The following is a 23,200-nucleotide window of genomic DNA, read 5'->3' as shown; positions in this document are numbered from 1 at the left end:
TTCGTTACTCGAGTAATTATTATCAATTTAAATGTAATTTGTATTGATAAAAATACGTTAATGGTCAAAATGTAACATTATAATATTATATTCCATATTAGTTACAACTGTAATAAACACCATTGTCATAAATCTAGATTGTTTAATAATAATAATTATGTTATACTCGTTTTTGTTGCGTTTTGTGACTAGGTATAGGCACGAGCCAGGTATACATATAATAATAATATAATATTAAATTTATATTATTATCAATCAATGGCTCATAAAATATTATTATTTATTTGTGGTTCGACTAATCTTACTCCAATCGTCGATTACAAACATCAAAAGCCATATACACGAATTGCGCCTATATATATATATATACTGCGCCTATACACATATTATTTAACTTTCGAAATAATAATAATATATATATATGTAGTAGTAATACATGCACATAATACACATTCGTACGACTATATATAAGTGTTTTGAATTGTCTGTTTACATTTGGAATTAGGTCCTAGGTGTTTGCTTGTTAAATACCATTTCTTCTTCATCGAACATGACGCATTGTAGTGGGGCCGCGTTAACCGACACTATAGCTAACTCGCCGAAAATGGAATGAAAAATCGCGTAGTTGCTGCAGGAGTCACCAACGAAGAGACTGGTGGCAGTCTTCACTCGTCAAAATATTATATTTGATATCATCATCGATTCAGCATTTTTTTTCTTATTGATTTTGGGTGAGTAAATATACCATTGGATGGCATACTTATTATACCTATTATAATATAAACGATTCAAAATATTAACATATAATATTATTACAATAATTTATATTTTACTATTACATCTACTTAAAATTTTTGTCAAATTCAACTAACAACCGAGACCTGGGTCGTAGACACATTTTGAAAGTGTTTCAGCGACATTGAATTTTGTGACGATGTCTCTTATGACTTATTAGACGTTATATCCTATCGGAGAAGATTTTCAAGTTTTCGCTCGTAAATTAGTCCATTTGTTGTATTCTAAAAAACAATTTTATTCATACACAACGTAAAGCCTCATGCATCAATGAAATGTTATTGGCATTTATTTTCCCTGCATCTATTATCGATTTAATATACATTTTTTCTGACATTGGAAATTTTCATCTATATTTATACGTTACAATTTACAGAATATTAAACATATTTTGTCTGATTGTATAGCATGCATAATTCTACAGGTACTATTAGGTGTTATATAAAATCTTTTGGTATATCACTTTTTTTAAAATTATTTTAAATTTTTAGTTATAACTACTAAGATGGTCGTGAAAATGTTTTTAAAAAGTATGAGGATAGATCTAGGGCTAATACAAATACTAATATGTGGTTTGATTTTTTGCCTTTTCTTTTACAAATTTGGTTAGTCATGTTCACGAGTTGGCAATATTCATACAAATTATCAATTTATTTTGCATACTTAAAGTATACCTATTGCATATTATTGCATGCCTTAACTATACATGAAATCTAAAAGTGCATTTTTTCTTGAAGATATAATTTAAACGAAAGTAATGTGAATATCTGACATCATACTACGCTGATTATTTCAATTTCATACTTCAGTGGTTTTGTCTTTGACGAAAACCATTTAAATCTATTTAAAATGCAATAGATTTATTTGAGTGTAATACGAACAAAAATGATTTAACAGCTCACCTACATAAAAAGTAAATACTAAGGTTCATTCGCTCAATCTGTATTAAAATTTAAAGATGCTTTATTTTGACTTAATGGATACAGTTTTGGAAATTATCTGTGATTTAATTTTATATGATATTTTCATTACACATTTTAACTTATTTTCTCAAAATGAAATGAAAATTGAGCATTATATATTACATAATAAGTCCTAGCCCTAATTCAGATTTAAGTGATGAGCGTACCTTGCTTTTGTACATATAAAAAAATTAATACCTATCGAGTTTGATATTTTTCTGTTGTAGAACGATTATATTTCATCACCAACGTCCCCCCTTATTTGGTATATGGTGAATTTTCTACAAATAAAATAAAATATATTTGTCACACTCCTCCAGTTTTCCACAGAGCTGAATGGGGCCACTGGTTACTAATTGTTGTAAACTCAACTTTTTACATGTGATATTTATTACCTATTATATAATAAACTGTGAATTATTAGTTATCAGTGTGTATACTGTATGATGTTATATATTTCTATTTCACCATTTGAATATTAAATATTGATTTAAAAACCGTTTAAAAATATCTCGTCCACTTAAACTGATTAATAAAAATAGGAATTGTCTCGTATGTTAAAATACCTTAGCACGGACGAGTAACTTGTAATATTATTGTAATTTAGTACGCGTTTGCTCTGCTTAATGAATTAATCATATTATGACAGACACAATTATTGGTAAATGGTTTATTAAATGCTCATAATTTCTTGTAATTCTTTTTAATTGTCTTCAGTGATCTAATTCGTGTTTTAATATTGCAACAGGCGTACTCATAAAAAAAAAAAATCATGACTTTATAATTAATATTTTTTAAATGATAACGAATATTTTAGATTAAAAAGGAATTTTAGATTTCTGAATATAATATAGAACTGCAGCAGTGTTAATATCTCCACGAGATAAACAATTAAAAATTGTTTAATAATTCAGTGCAATATTTGTGTCACGCTGCAGTGTGATATTCAGTCGATAATAATATAGTCGACACCGATCTAATTATTGAATCATTTATTCATTAGTTCTTTACCGTTTTCATTGTCGAGCCCGTTCAAATAGGATCTTATTGGCAACTATTTTGCTGAGGCGGTGAAAATTAAAATTAAAAAAAAATTGCACTATTATCATAATTTATTTGTTCGGCTATATCGCACAATCGTTGTGAAATAAACGTAATATTCAAATGTATTGAAACGTCAGAAGTCTTCGCCAGCGTTGGACAAGACGCGTTCGCCGAGTTCCTCCAATCGCGGTACTCACAATGTATATAGGTATTATTGTTATTATTTAAAACAAAAAAAACTTTAAACAAACGCTGCGACAAAGCGATTATAATATTATTATTATCGTGACGTACGAAAAAGTCAAAATTCCATATGATACACGCACACATTATTATATTACTTATATATTATATACTGTTGGCGACGATTAAATTTTTTTTTTCGAAACCATTACATCCACACTCGTTCTATAGTCCCGAGAAATCACCGCGGTCGGCGACAGATCGGTCGTCGGGTGTGTTTACAAACAAAAACTCCGAAAACGAAAAAAGTCAATGAAATTTGCACAACGATCGCTTGGATATCGCGTGCATTATATTATTATTATTATTATTATTGTTATGCGTACTATTATAACATTAACGAGCGTACCGTTTGGCGCGAGCGTTTCATTCGAATTTGTATTATTATATTATATAGACGCGAGCGTTACGCTCAACGTTCCCTTTTTCATTCAGTTTTTCGCGAAACCACCGCCGCCGACGCTTTCGCGTCTCGTGTCGGTCCGTTCAGACGAATCCGTTTCACAAGCGTTAAGAATTCGATTTCCACCGCCGCCGTCGTTTCGCCGAACAAACTAAACGATCATAAAAAAAAAAAAATCGAAATAAAAAAATATTGCTCGAATTTTGTCGTGTATAGCATATTATACGGTTACGTCAATATAATAATAATAATAATATATTATACGTTCCATTATAATATGTATATATATTATTTTATTATGTAAGTTATTATTGTTGTACTGCATCGTATTGTCGAACGACCGTTATAATATTATAATTATATCGCAGTCTATGACGGCGCGCGAATAGAATAGTGTTTCATAATGAACGAATATTGTTATATTATTATTTATTGCGTACTATGTGTCCATTTTGTATTTCTCTTTTGTAGTGGCGGCACTTTTTTTTTAGCGTAATTTCTCTATTATGTATAGAGACATGCGCGCGCAGCGCGACGAAACAGCTAAAAACGAGTAAAAAAAACATGTACGGTGTACCACGCACCAACATATATAATATTATATTATTAATATTATTATACTCATTATTATGTATAATAATACCGACAACGGTCGAATTAAATATTATTTATTGTTTCGATTTTGCGTTGCAGGGCACCCCTCCTACACCATGGTCCAGATGGGCGCGAAGACGACGACCATAACGGAGTCCGACATGTTACAACAGGAAACGTACCTGTTGAAAGACGACCAAAAGGAACAGGAGACGACCAACTACGACGGAGAAGAGTCGACATTCCCAGTTAGCAAGCAGGAAATCATATGGACGAACGTCGTGTTCATCACTTTGTTGCACGTCTTATCCGTATATTGTTTTTGCAACTACTTCTTCTCCACGAAATGGCAGACTTACGTATGGTGTGAGTACGAATTAATACGATTGAATAAAAATGTGCATGTCGTGCGGATGATGTAAAACTTCTTTACAGAGGTACCTACGAAAAAAAAGAAAGATTATCGCCCGTCACGGTCAGCATCGAATTAGTATTAGAATAAAATATAAAAAATTCGTCCATCGTATGAGTACTTTCCACGTCAAAGAAAATTTAAGAATCATAAATATGACAAAATACGTTGTATTGATAAGACGTAAAATAATATAGGCAATAACAAGATAATAGGCATTTATACCTAGTGGGAATTAGGTAATTTTTTTAATTTTATTCGTTTCTATGGTTATACACAGACGCAAAATCGAATTGAAAATAAAAATAATATCTAGTCCCAAAACATATTATTATCATTAATTATAAATACTAGTATAATTATTTATGTTAAAAATTTAAAATACAATTTTCAATTAACACTAATAATAATGTATAATGTATTATTATTTATTACTATAGAAACCATCATAGTGTCGTGACGGCCGAAAATCTTTTCTTTATTTTTCGTACCCTCTGTGAAGAAGTTTCACTTGAAAAATGTAGGACGGGTGACAGAGACAACGAGGGGGGGGGGGGATAATGTCAGCAGTATAGTCGTTTCGCTTCGCACTGCACCTTTAAGGTATAATCGCACATTATGAAGTGGCGGGTTGTGTTATTGAATTTGACAGCGAAAAATGCCTTCGAAAGCCAATTTCGACCAGAGTCCGGTTAAAACCACTGTATTTTCCCGGGGAGTTTTTGATTTCTTCTACATAATATACACTTCTAGCTGTGTGGTTTTTCTTCAAGCTTATTGAGTAGGATTACTCCTGGTAGGGAAACGACCTTTATATTAATCACAGTATACCAACTAGACTTGAATTTCAATATTAATAGATGGGGCTAATCTAAACTGTTGGAGCAAAGAAAAAAACGTTCATAGAAAAAGTATTATTATTATTATGAAACGGATACATCATATTTTTGGTTTACGCCGTGCAGTTATGTCTAAAATAATAATATATGAATGTAGGAAGTCTAGTGTTCAAAGTAATAATTTTGTTATGCAATATAATAATAAAGACCCAGTCTTAATGTTTGTACCTGTGTTATATAGTATTATAAATTCCTGAGGCATTGTTCGGTTTACTGATGGAAATATTTTGCTTACAGTTGCATTCATTCTATGTCAAAATCATAAACATTTGTTTATTTAAAAACTACCTAGGTATATAAAAAATATTATAGTATTAGCAATAATAATTAGGTGTATACATTTTTATACATATTATAAGTACGTCATATACTATCATAAATAATATAGAAGTATATGCGGTTTCAATTGATCTAACGATACTTAATTTAAAGAGGAATTTTCCATGAGGTTAATGAAATAAATTTAAATTATTTATTATGAATGACCCATTAGATCACGATTCGTCACAACAATCGTGTATTTGCATTGCAAATCAATAGGCAGTGTAGGTTTAAAAGAACAATGCACAAATGTCAGACCATTTGAGTTGACCCTAGAAAAAAATGCATTTTAATTTAATAATAGTTTTTAAAAAATTATTTAGAAATAGAAAAAGATCATTCGAATTTTATCCAGAACAAAATAAATACGTTTTTATTTAGATATTCTCAAATTTGTGTTTTTTATTTTAAATGCATAGAGAAATCAATACATTTTATTACATTTTATTTTATTACTATTATATATTTAAATAAACCATTTAAAAATGCTTTTGTCGATGTGCTTTCCGGAACTGCATAATCAGGATTAACGTTTTGATAAAAACGAGCTTTTTTCTAGGCTCTAATGGTTCTGTTGGAAATATTGACACTGCAAAAAGAAAAAAAAGAAATAAATACTTACGGGTTTTTTGATGCTTATACTATTATAGTGCTATAGTTTTCTAGGTAGGTACTGTAATATTGGTACGTTAGACGCGTTTGAAAAAACTAAAAAGTGAAAAACGAATAATGTGATTGCGCATGCGCACGTGCGGTTGTGTATGTGTGTGTGTGTTTCCTTCAGGCCATTCCTTTATAATCACAAGCAAACCAATACCAATTATTCGTATTATCAATGAATAATCATGATCAATGGGTTAATATTTCATATCAGTATAATTTTATTATTTGCACACAAATTCCCACTCGCATTTATTTTCAAGAACAGTATAATATATTTTTATTTGATGATGCGCCAAGAATAATAAATTAATCAAAACGAGAGTTTTGGAAAATCAATTTATTAATCTAGAAGTCGAGTTAAAGGTACCAACATATTTGGGAGCGTTTACAAGGAGGAAGTGGGGGTCAGATCCCCTAATAGGCTTTTTTTTTTAATTTTATAAAATAGTGTTCTTAGTGTTAGCGCATTACAAGGAGACATCGAAAAAAAAAATTAGATAAATTGTGTACTAAAATTGATTAACTCAGGGGTGTCATTCAAACTTTTTGAAGGGTATGATAACAACTATAGGTAGATAGGCCAAAAAAAAGTTAAGCAGATCAATATAATATATTGTAATATAATAATTATTACAAAAATAGGATCTTTATATTTTCCATCTAATAACCTAATATATTATGAATATAGTATACCTAAAATTATATCCTAATGTTATATAACACTAATTTCGTACTTAGCTTATTTAAACTCAAATTTAAATATTTATAGACACGCTATTGTACATAATTATATATTACCTATATTTTGTATTTATTCTTTTAATGTGCAGGTATAACTAGGTTTAATTTTTTTTCCGGTATTGAGAACGTTATTTTTGGTAACACGATTGAAAACGATCGTTATTTAATTTTTTTTCCAACGTTGCCAAATTTAATCGAATGATAATTTGAGCACGATAATCTGTTGTTATTCAAACTCTAATTGAAACTCAAGAAGAAACAATATTTAAAATATAATAGGTTAAGTAGATTTGGGGGATTAGATGATTTGAAAATGTTTGTCATTTCTAATTACTATTGATCTATCAATATAAATAATTTGTAAAAATGATTTAAGTATAATGAATATTCAGAATACTACATCTAATATTAAATATAGTTTAAATTTTTGTAAAACCATATTTAAGGATTATTATCCTTAGTATGAACATTTTAATAACTCAGAAACTACTTATTAGAATTTTGATTTAGATACATCAACATTTTAATGAGAATCACCCACTAAATAAGGGGGGTTTTTGTTTGAAAAATTGAAGTTTGTATCGCCACAGGGCAGTCCTCGAGTAGTATAGAATTATCAGGAATTTGTAATAAATATTGTCTTCAGGACGTTCAGGTATACTCAAAAATCCTAAAAATCAGAATAAATGGATGTGAGCATGTTTAAAAAATTATTCCGTATATTACATATTTTTTATAAGTTCTACATTTTATTTTACTTGTTTTATTCATATTAAATATTACATAATATTATTATGTGCCCATATATCTGTATAAGATTATAATTATTAATTTATGACTTTTTTTGAAGAATATTTATTTTAGGTATACCTATTACTGAATCTAGTGAATCTTTCAATAGCCAAATAAATTATATGGCAACGTTGCACGTAAATTCGTTCTCAATCGTATTCTTTCCTGGGGTTTTTTTGAGTCAGTGGTAAGGTCTTTTTTAATTTTAAGTGTTGTCAAAAATGTGTAACGTTCTCAATCCCCCCCTCCTCCCCTAATACAAAATGTATAATATATACGCCACTGAACATATTTAGTTTTATCCAGATAACTTATCTAGATACTGCTTAACGCTCAATAATGTTTCGGGCATACCGTTCGCAGAATAGTAATTATCACGTCACGTGAGCCGCAAAAACGTATATAGTATTTTAAGGACATGTTAAAATAGAAATAATAAAATGATAATGTTCGTGCATTAGCGATGCAACTTAACCCAATCTAATCTAACGATGCAATTATGCTAACAAGGAACAAGTCGAACCACATTTAGCAAATAAATAGTTTTAAACGTAACTTTACCCATAGTGTATTGTAATATAGGTAGGTAGGTATCTACTTATATTATGTGCTATAGGTTATTATTATTATTTTGTTTCCATTCGTTTCGTTTAGGTCGATTGTTTCAACTATTGTCAGAACTACATCTAAAATAATTTAATCGTTCGAATTCCTGTGAGAAAACAGAATGATTAATTGTGCGTATGCAATTCGTTATATTTTAGACATTATAAATAAGACATCTCACAGAGGGTAATTTCATGTTAAATAGTGGTTTTGTAAAATATTTGCTCAATCGCATTAACGTAATTGAACAACTGTCTATAGCTAGAATGAAGTATTGATATAATATAATATATTCTATGCTATTGTTATAATACATTTTGAAGTGTTAAGCTTTGATAGATAAACTAAAAGTTAAAGATATTTTATCAGTACAATACCTTTATAATGAAATCTTTAAGTTTTAAATCGTAAATTATATACCTATTTATACCAATAACTATAACACTTGAATGAGATATTATGATGCACACATTTTAAAATGTCGTATTAATCATAAAACAATTTTAATTTGAAATATTGAAAAACAACTAAGATTTAAAGTAATTAAAAAATATAAATGTTTTCATGGTACTTTAATTCTCGCTGAATTGCTTGTTTTTATCTGACGATCACGTTTATATCTACGTTTAACACGTTACATTTAATAACTTAGCTAACTGGCGTATGCATTCAGGTTTATTTTTTTTATGAACATGACTGTCAATATAGTATGCGAGATACGAGTATAGGTACTTGGTTTTTATAATGTGAGTAGGTACAATAGAAAGTTTTTATTCGTGACAATAACTGAGATGTTTTGTTTGTTTTCGTATTGCACTCGTGACTGCAGAGAGCGAGGCCTACCTAATCTGACCGTTGCCATAGATGGGATAGAACTATAAAATACATTTTAGGAAAATAATATTAATGATATTAAAATCGAATTGGTGTGAATGTAAATGTACGGCCTTATAAAGTTTTATTTCAATTTCAATTAAAAAGAAAGAATTTTTTTCTATATCAAGTACAATTTATTTAACTAATCTTTTTTTTAAGGGGTTTGATATAGGCAATTTTTATGCAATTTGAAGAAAAATAAAAACTTAAAAATATTTAAATAATAAGTACTGGTTTAAATAAACTTAAAAAAAAATATTTAAAAATTTTTTGTATTCAATAATAATTTTATCAAAATAAAATACAAAGTACAATATTAGAAGTACAGTCAAAATATACGTAAGGTATGGTGGAAATTTGGTTTCCCAACTAGATTTGTCCCAAGTGTTTCTTGCTTCGGGGTTTCGACAGACAATTATTGGTTGGCTCTACGTTAGTTATTTAGTAAATAGGTATTCCTATGATATTTACACAATATTAAAGTTTGGTTTACTCCAAACCAGCGGCAAATTGATTTTTCTAAGTGATGATATTTTTCAACTTCCATTGATTAATTCTTGTTTATGGCACAGCTTTTATAGTCGGCGGTATTGGTGGATTTGGAGTTACCGGCGGCGCACATCGATATTTCACACATAGATCGTTCAAAGCGAAATTACCATTACAACTAATACTCATATTGTGTTACACAGTATCGGGACAGGTATGTTATACTAACATTAATGTTATACTAACATTAATGTTATACATTAGTTAACGTTGGAATTTCCAAATGTTTAATGATCGTTTTTGCGTCTTAACACATTTGTTTCCCTGCTATGGTTTTTATAATACTATAATCAATCATCAAATGTTTTATTGAACATTGAAATGTGTATTTAGCAAATGGGAATCAATTCCAATATTCGAGTAGGGTTATTAAATAATATATTCAATCTAAATCTACTCACAGAATTAAGTTTTTCAATACCGAATGGATTAAATTAAAATCAAAAATATGATAATATATTTTTCTGATTTCCGCTTTATAATAATTACTATGGTTTTCTCCAACGTCAATAATTTCTTATTTACCTACTTTATGTTTGATGTTCCTACGTATAGCGATTATTATTCATTTCATAGTATGGTGTGTTGTCAATCATACTTTAGGATTAATAATTATTTATTTCGTATGGCAAACTAATTAAACATATATCATAATACGATAATATACATATCATATACATAATAATTATTATTAAATAATATCACAATAAAAATAACAATAATCACAATAAGTGACACAATCAAAATAAAAATTAAAAATGTTTTACATTAAATGTTATAACTTATAGATCATATTAGTCTATGTCTAGTAATTTGATCCATTCTATAGCTTCCGGAGTAACATATTATGAATACCAGTAACCCTTGATAAAAAAAGTCTTTTCGGACACTCCGTCACTATGTGACTATTGTTGGTTCGGACTCCCCACAATCGCATGAAGGATCATTTCTATTCTTCCATTTATGTAGAAGGTGTCCTCCACATCTACCTTGTCATTTTCTGATACGATTCCCTGTTAGCAACGTACGTCTTGGTAGATGCACTCCCTCTAACGTCTTACAAGGGTTAACTACTAGCTCCTGATTTCAGACTCTGCCCATTTCTTTTTCCATATCACGAAGGCACGGAAGTTTGAACTTGTTAAATTTTCAGAAGTGAAGCATGAGGGTTTTTTTGATTTGAGTCTAGATGATGGGAATTCTTGTAATATTTTGTAGGTCATAAATAATATAACTACCGATTATATCTAGCTAACACGATCCCATCGGTGGAAAATTACGTGTCAATTTACTCATTATAATTAGGGTTTTAAAATTTCATGAAATTTATTTTGAAATATTTCATTTTGGTGAAAAATAAAAATAAAATGTTTATTATACCTAAAAGTTTATAGTCGTCCACTTTTAAGTGAATATTTTTAAAAGTTGGTTTATTGTATGAAACAAAAAAAATATGTAACATATTTATATATAATTTATAAGTTGTTTAACAAATCTATAATAGTCATTACAAACTATATGATCTGAGTATTAAATAATGAGCCCAGAGCACCTTCACATCACTCAGCCACATAAATGCATATATTATACGACTTTTGTACACTTAATAATTACTGAGAATACACTATTATTTCATTCATTGTTGGAATTGACTTCAACTTTATAACAAACCATTATCTTTTGGATCGCTAATATACAACAATATTTTAAAACTCATGTAAAAAATGTTTTTATTCTCAATATAATGCCAGGAATATTTTTTAGCACTATATAATATAGAATATACAAATATGAAATAATAAACCAACAAAAATAATATGGTTTTTTTTAATTCTAAGTGTGTAATCAATTTATTGTTTTTTAATCATCTATAACCGAACACGTTTAAAAGAAGAAAAAATATTTTTAATAATTTCATTGAAATATTTCAAGAACAGTGAAATTTTCAATTTTGAAATATTTCAAGTGAAATATTTTAAATTTAGAACCCTAATTATAATTTTATATTACAATCAAAATGTATTATTAACTGTAATAGGTACATATATGGTTACCTATAAACATTCTTAAATTGTATACAATTTCGTTCGTCCGTATAGAACGACATACCGGATTGGGTTCGCGACCACCGAGTGCATCACAAGTTCAGCGAGACGGACGCCGACCCACACAACGCAAACAGGGGCTTCTTTTTCTCGCACGTCGGTTGGCTGATGCAACGTAAACACCCCGAGGTCTACAGAAAAGGCAAGACCATTGACATGTCCGACATCCACAACGATCCACTGGTGCAGTTTCACACAAAGTGAGTACACGATAAATGATAATATACATTCAAGAGACTATAAAGCTGAAACAGTGGTTTCCCGAAACGTTTTACGCATACAGCAGATACGACGGGTACACACCCGAAATCATGGTTAAGGGGGGGGGAAATTACCCCCATCTATAGCTAACAAATATAATATTTATGTTTAACAAAATTTTAAATTGGGAGTAAAGATTTAAAAATACACTTCCCCCTCTGCCGCAGATGAAATTTTTAGCTACGTCCTGCGGGGTATTATTCGTTAAATTGATTTTATATAACATACTATTAGTATAATATTTATAATATTATAGTATACTTACCTATTATTATAAAATCAATAGTCGTGGATACCCCTTTAGGACTGTCTTCATCTGACAGTTGTCATACAAGACACACACAATAATTTTAACAATTTCATTGGTTTTCCAAGTGCGTATGTCAATTATAATAATATTATATACGTGCGACATTAGTCCACAGCCCACAGAAAAAATGCACAAAGTTTATCCCAAATGTTTGTAGACCACGTTGCTTACGGTTCTGCGTAAAAATATCCGCGTAAATTAATTGTAATTTATTATGTCTCTGGATAAAACTGTATAATATTGTCTTCAATATACTTACCTAAATGCCCAAAATTATCTAACCTTTTTTTTTTTAAAAAAGTCTTATCAATTAATACTGTATCATATTAAATTAATAATGGTGTTTCTAAACAATTCTCGTTATCGAAGTCTGAATGATATTTTTTATTCGTCGTTTAGGACTCAGGTTTCCAGATAAATTGTTTTCTAACTATTTCTCTTGCTATTTATTTACTTAGTCTTGTTATCTTTTTTATGAGTCGTAAAACTCGCATTTATTATATTATCTAAAATACCTATACCTATAATTTAATCGAATTTTTATGTCGTATACGTCTATAAGAGCCTTTAGGAGGACTGGGTCATCAGAGTTCTGGTTGTTCTGGAACCGACCCAAATATTGCTTGAGTTTACTGAGTTTAGAAAGCCCAATATTAGAGGTCTTGTCTTCCAGTAAAAATATTATACAAGTTTAATTTTGATACTTTTGTGTAAAAACAAACACGGTAAAATATATAAAATAATAATTTTTTGGTTTTGTGTGGGTTATCCACGTCATTATTTCCAGTGTTCGGATTAGATAAGTATTTTTTTATCTAGATAAATATGAAGATAATGCAACTCAAATGTATCTAGATAGATATAAAAGATAACTTAACTCATATTTATCTAGATAAAGATAAAGATGAATACTTAGATAAAAGTCATCTAGATAAAAAAAAGATACAATTTTTTTTAAATAGGTTTTAAATTTAGGTATATTTTAGTTGGACACTAGGAACATAATAATAATAATGATATAAATAAAAATAATTACATTATTTATAAACCATAAACTTGGTTTGAGAATCTGTATAAATATTTAAAACGTGTTTGTACAATTTCGCGATTTTTATCAATACAAAATGTATCTAGATGAATTTATTTAGATTAGTAAAAAAATGATCTAAGATGAACGTTTAGATATCTTGTAACTATTCATCTAGATAAGATAAAAGATGAACAAATAATTATCTAGATATTCATCTAGATAAGTCCGAACTCTGATTATTTCGGTAATATGTGCCACCGGTTTTAGAAAATATAAGTACTTTACATCGTTAGTACAGGAACGATCATTGTATGTGCAACCCGTGATTCCCCACACGGTATGTGATGTAATATCATTTATATTCAATTATTACATTTTATTGCCGATCAGTGGTTCACACATTAAATTACGTTTAGCTAATTTTTTAAAAAAGACGATTATTTTCGTGAGGCGATAGTGTAATAATATAATATAATATGTATTTTGCTACCGATAGTTTTGACTTTTGGAGATATTTCAGCCACGACACTTAAACAGTGTTACAATTACAATCACAGCAACACGAGGTCACAATAATTTATACATATTTTTATCGTTTCAGGCACTTTTTACTGTTCAAGATGTTGTTCTGTTTCATCATACCCGTTTTGATATCGGTGTACGCGTTGAATGAAAACTGGGTGGAAGCCATCAGCTCACTGGCTGTTGTCCGGTACGTGTTGAACTTGAACTTCACGTGGTCCGTCAACAGCGTGGCTCACATCTGGGGAAGCAAGCCGTATGACAAGTAATTAAAACGAAACCATTATTAACCGTCGTGCTTCCGACATTGATACCTGTACAATATGGGTCTGCTTCTTGGAGGTGTATTTAGGTGGAGCGGATGGGTAGACGAGAGCTAAATTAAATCTGGTGTCTAGACCTTCTTGTGGAAATGTTTAAAAACATATTTTCTCAGTTGACTTTTCCGTTTACTAAAACGTTACTTCAAATTATATACGAAAACGTATTTATTTAAATTTCAAAAATCAACAATTTACAATACAATCGGATTACGTTTAAAATAAATCGTCTCGTTTCTAATATTGTCGTTTTTACGATTCCGATTTTTTGACGACCATCTGACGTATATTATACAAATTTAAATAGGTACTTACAGTGATCGCGGCTCACTTACCTCAAGTCCCTACACCCCTACGCTAAAAATCATCAACCCATATACAAAAATAAAAAGATGACAAGCGATTGAATATTATTAAAATACACGCCCACTCGAAACCTCTTACCAACTCCGTTTGTATCCGTTTCACAGTCGCATTCAACCGGCACAGAACGTGGTGGTGTCAATCGTGGCTATGGGCGAGGGCTGGCACAACTATCATCACGTGTTCCCGTGTGACTACAGGGCAGCCGAGCTCGGCGGATACCTGTTGAACACGACCACGCTGTGGCTGGACCTGTTCGCCGCCATTGGTTGGGCGTACGATCTCAAGACGCCATCCGAGCAGCTCGTCCAGCAGGTGGCCGTCAACCACGGCGACGGAAGCTGGCGACAGAAACCGGAAACGGCGCACACGCGGGACTATAAGACTTCATAAACACTAATTTATTACAATATAATATTATAATACATCATTACGTCATAAACGTTACGATTATTACTGTCATTATTATAATTATTATTATTATTATTATTATTTAACACGCATGTGAGTGTGTGTGCATGCGTGTATATGTGTGTGTGTGTGTTAAATGTTGAATTTAACGTGTTGTATACTTACGTATAATATAATATTATATTATACTATGTTGTTAATATATAGGTACCTATTTTATATAATATAATATGTACACGTGTACTATGCCACGAAATAATATCTAAGATACTAATTTGGAATACCATTATTATTATTATTGTTATTTTAGATTATATTCAATGGGTATCGTTATATTATATTGTTATCATGTTGTTTCGTATACACTGCCCGTAGCCTCGCGGGAATCCAAAACGGCAAAACGGTAACGACTGTCTAAAACTCTAAACCGTCATATTATATAAACCTACGGTAGATTAATGCGTCACAATATTATTCGTATATTTCGATTGCTGCAGCATAAATTAAAATATACGAACTTGTGCAAACGGGCCACCCGAACTTTATGGGTGTTTATTGCGTTTAGACCGTATACGAAAGACCGGATACGACATAGGTACTATTATAGGTAATAGGTATATTATGATATTATATAATAATATAAGCAAGCGGTAGTTTTATACGAACTGAATACGAATTCTTTCGTTTGTTTAGCTTATTGTTTTCGAGCTCAAATCGTATTTTATAACAAACAAAATTATAATAATATCACGTGGAGCAGAAAACCAAATATTATAACAAGCTGCTATACTTTATCGCTGCCGAGTAGAAGTGCTATCGCTAAAATCGTATCAAACAATATAATATTCGCAGCACCTAAGCGCATTTGACCGGACGTCCTGCTTCCTCGTTGTCGCTTATCGTAATATTATATAATATAGGTAACAGCGAGTATATCTTAATTTTCGCGCAAACGTACTAGGTAAACATTAAATGGTAGGTACACGGTATAATATTATTGTCATAGTAACCACGGTTATATTATATAACTTGCATTAAATTGTAACACACAAGCCAGTGGACGTTAAAAAAACCGTTCTTTTTGTGTTAATAATAATATATTGTTTTATAAAATAATTCAAAATATAGTCATAGTAAGCTATAATAATTGTAACTGCATATTAGCTTATGGCCCAGATGTTTCTCTAATGTACTTTTTGTTTTATACACATTTATATTTAGGTATATTTATTTCATCGAATGATTCTTGTACGTTTGTCTATTATGAATTATAATATACACAATAATATATGTAAATGCATTATATTAGAAAAAAAAATTCGATAAATTATTTAAAAATTACAGTTAAGCAGTGTTATATTGTCATATTAAGTATATGAAATCGAATCAAAAGAAGACAATTGTATAATATAATAAAACTAAATTTTAGATTCTGAGCGGAGCGATCCTAAACTTAATCTCGGGTCACACAATGTTTAGTTTTTAATTTGATAATAGTACACATATACATATGTTTTAATTTGCTTGCCTTTCGCTATTTTAATTGCATAGGCACTATTGTTCATAATTACATTGTTACTTATATAATTGTTATCATTAATATTTACCAACATTTATGCATTTTTCTTTGTCATGTCGTAGATACAAATAAAATAAAAAACTAATCTACTTGGCCTTTCCTAGTAGACTGAGCAAAGGCCACGAACTGCTGGTATTAGATTTATTGAACGACTGTTAAATGGCAAAGTTGAATCCACTGATCTTGTTTCGCTAATATGCTTTAAGTACCCTAGCGTTTCACTAGATCTATCATTCCTTTTTAAGTCCATCATGCCACCACAAATTATTTAGCTAACGAACCAATGAGAAGGTTGATTGCGAATGCCTAATTTTTTTAATATTTTAAACATTTTTTAAAGCTTTTAAAATTTTTTTCTTTATTTAATTGTTGTATATATTTGATTATGCATGTACTCATTTACGTTTATAATTTACTTTTAAATTTTAATATAAATTATGTCAAAAAGAGCCTTGCCCTTAAATATGTTTATGAATATGTTTATCACATGTGCACGTATTAATAATAAAAAAAAGATAGGCAAGTGGATGTCACTTTGCTGTACAGTAGGTTACAAGTGGGTTACTGTAATAGATGGTGTTAAATTTGAATTCAATGATATAATATCATTGTAAAAGAAAAACGATTCTGAGCGAAAACGGTTAGTCAGCCTATGATATTACCAAGTATATTTGATGATATAATTGTGAATAAGGTAATTTATATATTTACCTATTTACGTGGAACCTTGTTTTAAATTTTCAACTCTTAGCTATAAAAGTTGAATATTTTATAAATTTTTATCTACAAAATAATTATTAAATTTTATATTTTTGTCAAAATTTGAACTTTAAATGCTTATAAAAAAAATTGTGCCAATGAATTTTTAATATTTTCAACTGCTTTTGTAAAAATATATCAGGAGCTTTGCATTAAATTTTCACGTTTTTTTTACCCAACAAATAATATTTTATTGATATTCATAGAAAAAAAAACTATACAAATTGAAAACTGACAATATCCGTAAACAGCTCAAAAAGAGTCAAATTATTTTCAAAATTTTATCGTGTATAGAAAATGCTAATATAAATATTCAGTAAAAATTTCATGTACGTTCAATTGTTTTAAAGTTACACCAAAAACAAAAATCGATTTAGTAAAAGATGGATTTTGCGTAAAATTCCCGTTTTTCCTTAATTTTTCTTTTGTCTTTCACGGCGCTTTTGAAAACTACTTTTGTACAAAGTACCAACAAGATTAATTTTCCTATCAAAAAAGATACTGTTGAAGAAAATCTAAGCATTTTTACTGTCCTAAAAGGTGATGACAGACACAAAAATAAAAAAAAAACACATCATTGTAAAATTAATACATTCATCGTTCCACTCAGAATCTAAAATAACAAAGTACTACGGGTTCTGCAGCGTGTAACATTTTACATGTTCTGCCTTAGTAGACGGTGACGACAAATACTACCTACACCAAGGTTCATACATGTAAAAATCCAAAACTATTTAATTATAAAAAACGATGAACACAAAGGTTGTGTAGCGTTTTGATTCAAAATAACACATAACACATTTTTTGGTTTCAAATGCAATCCCTGATTAAAATCCATCATAGCATATTATTTTGGTTATAAAAATAACAATTTTTAATGTATATTATGGTGACGGGGAATTCATAAACTTCTTTTGACATGATATTGTTAACCATAACATTATTAGGGCACCGCAATGTGATTCACTCTCCGAACATTTAACACATTTTTCATTGCAACTTAGCCGTAAGTGCTGGTTATATTTTTCTTATGTAGTTTGGACCACATGTTAAATTATTTTTGTTTACCTATTGTGTTTACATAGTAAAATCTGCATATAATTCGATTGCGGTTATTGATAAAAACCACCATAAGAGTTGTTGCTGAATTTCCCAGTACAATTTTGTTATAAAAGGTCAAATTATATTATATTATTTTAGTAAATGTTTATTATATTATACACATTGAATATTACAACAATCTTATACGCTATGAAGTTAATATTTTCCATGTGTACGAATAAGAACGGCCGAAGCCTATATTAAAATATGATACATTATTTTGTTAGGTGTACAGTAATTAAAGCCTTACACATTGTTGTCAATTTTCCATCCAATGGAACTACCTACAAAAATATTCAGTGAATCGATAGCCCTCACTCAGTTTTTAATAGAACCCACTCAACATAAATATAAATATAAATGATAGGTACGTAAAAATACGTCAAGGTACGTTATGAATTATTATACCCATTTGCCCCTTTATAAAAAACTGTTTATCCATGCAGTTTACCTATCTATACTAATACAGTAATACACATTATAAAAGAGAAACAATTTGTATATTTGTTTGCAACGAATAAACTCAAAAACTTCTTGACTTATTTCATAAATTATTTCACTATTAGAATGCTTCATTATCCCTGAGTAACATAAATTATATTTATAACTAGAAAAAATCAGAGATCCCTACTAAAACTTCAATAATGTAACCCTTATGGTTTTCACTAATGTATCGATTGAGTCACGGAGAAGGTTTTAATGTATAATTTGTTTTGGAAAAATTAATTTTCTGGTCAAAAATAATAACAATAATATTTAAATAATATATAAAAAATAATGTTTTGAAGTTAAACTTCTTTACGCAGGGTAGTGAGGAAAAAAAAAGCGAACGGGCGGCTGTTTGAACGCGAACACGGACATTCGTTGTGCGCAGCCGCGGATTGTCGTAGCTGTATTTTGTAAAAGGCCTAGAGTTTTTTTGAGGCGCCAACCATCTGGCATAACCCATTTAATCCGTTTATTTTAAATATTATGAAATCAAACATGGATATACAATTTATTACGGACATATACTCTTGCGCTAATTATGTAACTGAATATGTCAATAAAAGCAACCGAGGTATCAGTAACCTCCAAAGAGAAATTATAAAAACAATAGAAGAACATCCAGAATTTGACATTGTCGAAATTACACAAAACCTTGGTATAAAAATGCTTAATAGTGTTGAAATGCCAAGTCAAGAAGCTACCTGGTATCTTTTAAGAGCTCCAATGTCAAAAAGTTCTGCCGAAAGTTGAATGCTTGTTATCAAATAAAAATATTATAATAATGGTTGTAATCTACATCTCCCCAAATCAGAAAATGGCTGATATCATCAAATTTATTCATAAAGCATTTTTAGTGTATAGCCATGAAGGTGCAGCTCTTTATGGTGGTAACGAAGATACATGTGCAATGGTCATGAGTGGGGATTTCAATGTTAATTTTGCATCTTCTGATTCAGCACCTCTCGTAACTTTATTGCGAGACAAATTCAGTTTGCAATTCAATAATGATCCTACAATATCCCCAAATCAGGTACAACAATCGATGCAATTTTTACGCGATGTATCGATTATGTTCAGTCGCAAATGTACGTTTCCTATTTTAGTTATCATATGCCAATCATAACTACTATACCGATTGAGCAAAATGATAATCAATCATTAGAATAAAAAAAATATATAAAATATAATTTACACTGTTTTTTTTCTTTCTTTATTATCCTCATTACCCAATTCTATCCATGCCTTTCTTTCTTTTTCACTCACTCACGTGTACCGTTCTAAAGAAGTTTAACTTCCCGCGCGCGTACTGGTAACACACACCTTTTTTTTTTGTATGCCCTTTTTACCTTCTTAAAAGGCTGGACCGATTTCGATGAAATTTCTTGTGTATGTCTGAGTGGTTCCCTGGATGATTTAGATTCGAAATTATTGGCTTCATGTAAATAAGTAAATAAATTACATTATTTACAATAATATCATAAAATATACTTGGAACCTAATATCATATAGGCTGTCTTCGATTATAATCTTTTTTCATATACAATGATGGATATTATATCATTGAATTCAAATTTAACACCATCCATTACAATTACTTACTTGTAACCACTGTACAGCAGAGTGACACTTACCCACTTTTTTTGTTAAATTGACATTCATTTATATATCATTGTAATATTATCTTTAACACATGCACATTTTATATTTTTATAATATAATTGTGTACTCATACGAGCTTGGCGATACTATGGCAAAATCACATTATCAATTAAACGAATAATTAAAATAATATTAATTTTTTTATTTTTTTAAGATAAAGACTTCAACATCTTGAGGTTATTATTCTACAATTGTAACAATGTGAACAGACATAAAGTATTTACAGATATTTACAATTTAAGGTTTAAATGTATGTAATGTAAAATTTGTAAATTGCTTTTATGTTTTCTTCACTGAGAGGAAGTTGGAGGGATCTTGGGTTTTAGAAAATTGTCCGTGATTTGGCATATTTTGGGTGCCTAGTGACAATGTAGTCGATTGATCGATTGGAGAGGTTCTCCTTGCATTTTTGCATACTTGAGTAGGTCCTTTGGTGATGAGGAAGGAGTGGGTGTGGTGTGTGTGACCTATTCTTGCCCGGGTTTTAATGACTTTGTCTCTTTTTAGATTATGGTGGAAGTCACATTTTTTGGTCCCAGGCTTGAGGTTTCTTGATTTATTTGAGGAAAGTGGCTCCATTATTTATGATTTTTTTTTTTAATAAATAAATATCCAGTAATATGGTTTAAATAATATAATAATAAAATAATAAAAAGTAAATGTTTATGCAATATGTATCATCAATAATAATTTTGTTATATTAATTATTCAATTTTTTATAAATTAACTTAACTTGGATTTGATTAAAAACAACTCGTTATATTTTATAATGTTTATACCAATAAAAATCGGTTAGGTTAGTGATAAAGTAAGTTTATGAATATTAAATTGTAAAAAGTTAAGTTAAAATTAACCTAACTTTTAACTTAACTTTGAACTTAACTTTAGCTTTTTAACTCGTTTCCGCACTGGCTTGTTAAATATACTTAGTAAATAGTAATATATTATAGACGGACGGTCTATTACAGTCTGCCGCGGCGGTGGCATACATCGTACAATGCTATCTATTGAGCTTTGTTTATTTTTAATTTTACCAGATCGGCCTAAACTAACCTAAAACTCGTGTTACTGTTACGCACGGACTAAGATATAATGGACTGTAAACGAAAAGGTGGGCGGGAAGACGGACCGCAAATGGTTCCTCCGTTATCATCAACACTCATAATTTAATGTTTTCAGCGCTACCAGTAGTTGTATGTAGCGTCACATATTGTATCTCAGTCCGTGTTTTATACAGATGGCGCTGTAAACTCTCAATTATGATTGCGACCCCCTCGAATTTGCCTCTTGTACATACTTTCGAGACCTCTGATAAGCTGCTCGTTTCGAGTCCATTATTAGTCCGTGCCGTCAATACCACAGCGATTAATTATACCAACCGGTATTATAATTTAAAACCGAAACCGAAAAAAATTGGATACTGGTATTAAATTCAAAAACGAAATCGTAAAAAATTGGAAACCGGTTTTAAATTCAAAACCGAAATCTGAAAAAATTGGAAATTGTTATTTTTTTTTTTTAATTGACGTGTTTTTAAATACGTAAATTCCATTAATACGCATAATTAATACTCATAACAAAATTGAGATCATGATTATAATGTTGATAACCATTTCATTATTTACAAAAGAAAATTGGAAACCGATATACAAAAACGAAACCGAAACCGAAATTTCTTAATACTGGTATTGCTAAGTTGAAACCGAAATAGGAACAAAAGAGGATATCTCAAAATATAAAAATGTTCAGGAGAGCTATTTTAAACAATTTTCCACTTGAAACTGTATTATTTTTTTTTCTAATGTTTTATTTTTAATGATTAGCACATTTAATAATTCACAAATTTGTTTTGCGTTAACAATTGATATTTGATTTTTTTTTAATCAAAACTTTACGTAAAAAAAACAAAAATTTAAATAGTTCATGTGGATATGAACCAAGAAGATGTTATACTAATTAAATAAATAGTTTTATTTTCAAAGATATAAATTAAATTCTCTCCTCCTTCTACATCAAAGTACGTTAAACCAATGTTCTTGAGTTCCACTGTAATGATACGATGTTTCAAATAACAATGAGTATTTATAATATTTTTAAAACTATCAACTGGTATAGGTACTATAAATATATTGTGTATTTAATGTTGATATTATACTGCAGGTATCAAATTAAATGAGTGTAAAAGTTAAATTAGTAATAGGTACATTTTAATACATTATACCTACGCTAAAGACGGAAAGTAATTATATTTACATATCGGTATTCAGTTACAAATATATTTATTTATTTAGATAAGATTATTTCACCTAACAATAAATGTATGATTTAACCATGCGTAATACCGTATATTATTAAAATTGTTAACATCTACTTCAATGGAACTAAAATTCT

At 29.6% G+C, this 23,200-nt stretch overlaps 1 protein-coding gene across 2 annotated transcripts; it reads left to right on the top strand.

Annotated features, from left to right (window-relative positions):
- The first annotated feature begins 571 nt into the window (after positions 1 to 571).
- Positions 572 to 16,518, top strand: LOC132951776 (acyl-CoA Delta-9 desaturase-like). 2 transcript variants are annotated; one of them, XM_061023726.1, is made up of 6 exons: positions 572 to 731; positions 4,141 to 4,407; positions 9,924 to 10,054; positions 12,000 to 12,205; positions 14,208 to 14,393; positions 14,919 to 16,518. In XM_061023726.1, exons 2-6 carry the CDS (start codon positions 4,158 to 4,160, stop codon positions 15,202 to 15,204), a joined length of 1,059 nt encoding a protein of 352 aa, XP_060879709.1. In that variant the 5' UTR covers positions 572 to 731; positions 4,141 to 4,157; the 3' UTR covers positions 15,205 to 16,518. The 2 variants fall into 2 exon arrangements, with proteins under 2 accessions (XP_060879709.1, XP_060879708.1); XM_061023725.1 differs by lacking the exon at positions 572 to 731 and adding an exon at positions 2,704 to 3,009.
- Positions 16,519 to 23,200: the final 6,682 nt, after the last annotated feature.

The sequence above is a fragment of the Metopolophium dirhodum genome, chromosome 9, assembly GCF_019925205.1.
Source record: "Metopolophium dirhodum isolate CAU chromosome 9, ASM1992520v1, whole genome shotgun sequence".
In the NCBI taxonomy this organism is placed as follows: Eukaryota; Metazoa; Arthropoda; class Insecta; order Hemiptera; family Aphididae; genus Metopolophium; species Metopolophium dirhodum.
The sequence above is the reverse complement of the archived record's forward strand: the minus strand, read 5'-3'. Positions and strand labels throughout refer to the sequence as shown.

Coding starts and splice junctions, on each gene's coding strand:
- LOC132951776 (XM_061023725.1), top strand. Junction 10,055..11,999: donor GTTACACAGTATCGGGACAG/GTATGTTATACT, acceptor TCGTCCGTATAG/AACGACATACCGGATTGGGT. Junction 12,206..14,207: donor CTGGTGCAGTTTCACACAAA/GTGAGTACACGA, acceptor TTATCGTTTCAG/GCACTTTTTACTGTTCAAGA.